The 4801-nt window shown below is 34.3% G+C and overlaps 1 protein-coding gene across 1 annotated transcript; it reads right to left on the bottom strand.

Annotated features, from left to right (window-relative positions):
- Positions 1 to 2433: 2433 nt before the first annotated feature.
- LOC132565356 (pituitary homeobox x-like) lies at positions 2434 to 4441 on the bottom strand. Its single transcript, XM_060230001.1, has 3 exons — positions 4349 to 4441; positions 3088 to 3284; positions 2434 to 2566 (listed from the first exon to the last, which is right to left on the bottom strand). Exons 1-3 carry the CDS (start codon positions 4439 to 4441, stop codon positions 2434 to 2436), a joined length of 423 nt encoding a protein of 140 aa, XP_060085984.1.
- Positions 4442 to 4801: the final 360 nt, after the last annotated feature.

Raw genomic sequence — 4801 nt, forward strand, 5'->3', positions numbered from 1 at the left:
TACTTTACAATCGTATCTATGATATATAACAAATAATACCATACTTAACTGTATTAAAAACACGTTTCGGTGTGGAAGTGATGATTTAAATACAAAACATCATTTCAATTGCTGATGTAGTTACAAAATACTGGACGCATATATGTATCTTATGGCAAATAATATCGAAACACGCTGTTTGGTGACGGACAACATCGATAACATGTTACCATGAACAAAGTTTTATTTATCTTATTTATTTATCTAAATTTATTTATTTATTCCTTAATACGGAGTACATGTATTTGTATGCCTTTTTATGGATTTACAATTATTGAATACTTGTTTTTTTATTTATTTTTATTTTTTTGCGTGTGCATTATATATAAAGTATTTCTTAAATAATGGTAATTTACCTCTACTACGCCCCCTAAAATCCAGTGTATGGTGATAATTCAAGTATTCATACATAAAATAAATACTTATACTGCAATTGCATCCATTATCTACCTATCTTCAAATACAGAATTCAAAATCACCAGAAACAAAAACAAAACAGAACTACACAAAATATGCGAGAGGAACTTTTGTCCTTTCAAAAGTAGAAAGTAATTAAACTGATAAGACTCCATGAACAGTCTTTCACACTAAAGGCGAACACATGTATAATGTGCATACGCCGTAATTTCATTCTGTATATTACAGCTCATAATTAGCAATTCTTTATCGTCCCGTAAACATCCAGGGTCAAGGTGAGGCTAGGTCCCCACGCAGTAGTTGTTTACTACTATACCTCATTGAACAACGTGCAGAAGGACCGCCGCATGCTATCCATATCAATTGATGAAAAGTACGCGTATGTTGTTCAGGGATATATCCATGACATGAGCGATGCATAAAGTCAGCACTTAATAGAAAATGACACCGAAAGTTTCATTAAAAGTGACCTAAACATCGACGTGTTGGATTAAGAAAGTTACCCTCCTCTCTTCATCCCTACCATATTCCTATCCTCACATCCTTTATGAATAAATTGTGTAGAAATATGTTAACAAGCTTTCGAGTTGTAGCACGAAAAATGTGTTGAATAAATAGGAATGAATGGTTACTTGGATGGAGCCCGCTTTAATGTTTACCGGAGTGGAAATGGATTAAAGATGGCTTAGACTCTAAGTATACATGGTAAATTTTACAAATCAACATTGAATTTTTTTATCATATTCTGACTGTTATCCATCTGATAAATATTAGTTTTAACCCTTTTAACTCTGATCTCTGTCAATTAAAGCCAGCAACAAAGCTCTCTCCGTGTAATGAGAGATAACTCATTGTTTGCAAACTGTACTCCATCAGTTAAAATAATTCAGACAAACTTACTACCGTATGGGAGATAAAACGAATTCTGTCTTGACATCATACTGTTTGTACTTATCAGGCAAAGTTGCTATATTTTGAAAAAAAAATAGCCCAGTTGTTTGTATATTTGAATTAAGACAATATCCACCTGTCACGGTCTTATTTTTCGTTCGATTTACAATGGATGTCTACACAATATGTCATATAAGTCTCAAGGGAGGTAACTCTTCAATCCAAACACAGAAAATACTTTTGTTTCATATTTGGGTTAAAACAATTATAGCAAATAGCAATACCCTCTTATTTGTGACAAGTCAGTGGAAGGTGAGTTACTTCGTTTTCCTCCTTCAGAATTTAGACTAGTAATAATTCGACTGGGACATATCGTGCCCCAAACAATTTTTTGACTGCCTCTCGTGTAATGTTTAGATGAAACAACATGTTTTGGATCATCCAAGAATACACGAATAGAAGTGTATGGGTATATGATTATCTACCACAATGTGTTTTAGGGATAATTTACAATATCGTCGATTGCTTACCTTGTAACAAGACTTTCTTTTGTTAAATTCTCTGAATAGATTATATCAGAACCATGGACAGTCTCACCGGGAAAAAAAAACCCAGAGGTTATGAGAAGTCCTAAACGATGCAAATGTTTAATGTCCTGATGTTTTTTTTGTATACGGACTTATATATATATATATTATTTTGATAGGAATATATATATACATGGCCGCGAGGCCTGAAAACGTTAGTGATATATTTGTTTGTCATATTAAGTGATTTATTTTCTCTGTTTATACGATACACAAAGTTTTTATCTTTTTAAATTATATATATATATATTCCTATCATAATTATTGATATATTTTTCACATAATTTACGGCTCGAAACAGGGGGAAAAGAATCAAAGATACGACTAATGTTTTGACAGTTCAGTTGAAAATATACATACATAGCCGTCTTTTTATTTGATTTTAATCCATTATCAGTGAACAAGACATACATATGTATTACAGCATTCCAAAGAAATCGCTCGTAAAATTCTCTCGTATTGGGGGAAATTATTAGTGTTTATAAGCGTATATTCTCCATCAGTCCATTTTCTTCTTTAAGACGAACGGTACATCAGAGTTACTTCCCCTCGATACACTAGAACACCCGACGTAGTGATGATGTCCTTCACATCTCGTCGAGTTACAACCAGGAAAATGACCATTGACTGTCCTGTTCGGGAAAAAATAAATATTTTATATATCTGTTTATAATAAGTATAAAAATGTTGATTACATATTAAGAAACATTAAAAGCGAGCTTTACAGACGATTCTACAAAATTATACACTGTGAAGTATATAATCGAAAAAAAAACCCCACTCCGCTAACATATACTGTACTGTCCATCTCTATAAATATGTAAACAGTTATTCATTTGGGTATTCTGATAAACAACAAAAAGAATGCTACTGGAAGAATATATCAAACATGTAACAAATTGAAGGTGGTTTTATATTGTACAATGGCCCTTTTACAGTCCGATGCACATCATTGTGTTCTTAACCTATTGACCTATAAACTGTTCCCCTTTTCCGCTCTATGAATGCAAACTGTGGATGCTTTTAAATACTGAACTATTTTAATGCAAGGATGACCAAATTTATTGCAAAGTCAATCCACAGTTTTAGAGAAAATAAAGACACTATTAGAACAAACACACGCTTCTGGTGAAATCTTATCCGTGTTTCTTACTTGTTGTAGGGGATTTCTATCTCAGGTCGGAAAGAGGTGTAGTAACCGGAAGGAGTGAATCCATTGTATTGACTCCGGGCTAAATGGTAGTACATCAAATCGTTAAAGCCGAATGTTCTTCTCCAATCCGGAGGATGAAAAGTCTTCGTATTGCGCATGTCTTTCCGCCACTTGGCTCGACGATTTTGAAACCAAACCTAAAAATCGAGTTAATAATACATGTATATATGAAATACTTCGTTCAGTAAAAAAATTACACAGCAAGAAAACTTCACCTTTTTACATCAGGAAACACAAAGTCGGAAAAGAGCACATCTGTTACTTATCTGTAGTATTTCGGATTAAGTTTTCAAAGATATCCATCTCTACTAGAACGACGACTATTAAAATCTTATTTGCTGACGAAGCTGTTAAACCTAACTCCGACCATGCAAAAGGATCTCGGTTTTCGTCTTTTCCAGGAAATATCCTTGGGTTGCCTATTTACTTCTGTAATTGTTACTGTTAATATAATTGTTATGTAGTTATGTTGGGTATATTTTTCATAACCAATCTGCTATACGTGTCTCAAACATGACCTATAATTTCAGGGAAAACAATGGAAATTAACTGTTTCCTACTACCGAAACCCACCAAAATGTAAACTCTGACGAGTCTAGGGACAATCCGTATATTGTGGCCGTTGTAAATATGCTGGAAGTAAACAGTTGTTTCGAAATGAGTGAAAATATTTAGTTTACAACATTTTATTGCTTGATTGACACATATGCACGTAAGTACAAACGTGTTTTATCTTTCCATCGATGTATGATTATAATTATCACACTGTTGTAAACTAAATAAAAATTGCCTGGATTGCGACCCATTTCTTAACATTATTTATATTACAGCTATTGCGAAACAAGTTCTTCCAACTTATATCAATCACTCGTTTGCCCGGATGGCAGCGCACGAGGAGTCTTGTGGAAGGAAAACGGAGTACCTGGGGAAAGCCACGTGGTCGGGCAGGTGACCCCATACATTTTCACGTCCGTTCTGGGTACTAAACCCAGGACGTCTAGGTGAAAGACGAGTGCGTTAGCACCAAAATAAACATCTACTAAAGGTTATGGAACTACTTTATACTTAAAACAATAATACAAGTCATCCTGCCTAAGAATTTGCTGGAGGTGATGAGATTTTTTGGTATTGAAAAGTTTTGCTTATTGTATGCAGAAAAGTTATATTGTAAACATCACTCTTCCAATCGTTGTTTAATTACCTGTATTCGTGCCTCACAAAGATTTATTTTGGATGCCAGCTGCTCACGGACGAATATATCCGGATAATGGGACTTTGAGAAGAGAGACTCCATCTTGTCTAATTGGTACGGTGTAAAGGTGGTTCTTTGTCGTCTCTGTGGGAGGAAAGTAAACCGGTATAAGTCCTACCTATATGTATGCCCTTAGCTACACCAAAATTCTATTCTATATATTTACATAAAAAGGTTTTATTAGTAGTATTATCTTATTGTTCACTCTACGGGTTTCAAGGTTAACGTTTACATCAAAATATGGCATTTTTGGTTTAATTTAGCACACCACGAAACGTGTGAGCAACATTGGTCCTCCTCGATACTCCATAGGCTATACTCACTATTGTTCTCTGCGCCTCTAGAATATTTCGTTGCAAAATGCCATGTGCAACACCTTGTGTATAATATAAGATGACCAAT

This window comes from Ylistrum balloti, unplaced genomic scaffold (assembly GCF_031769215.1).
Source record: "Ylistrum balloti isolate Yb309-2 unplaced genomic scaffold, AGI_CSIRO_Ybal_v1 Utg369716, whole genome shotgun sequence".
Classification (NCBI taxonomy): domain Eukaryota; kingdom Metazoa; phylum Mollusca; class Bivalvia; order Pectinida; family Pectinidae; genus Ylistrum; species Ylistrum balloti.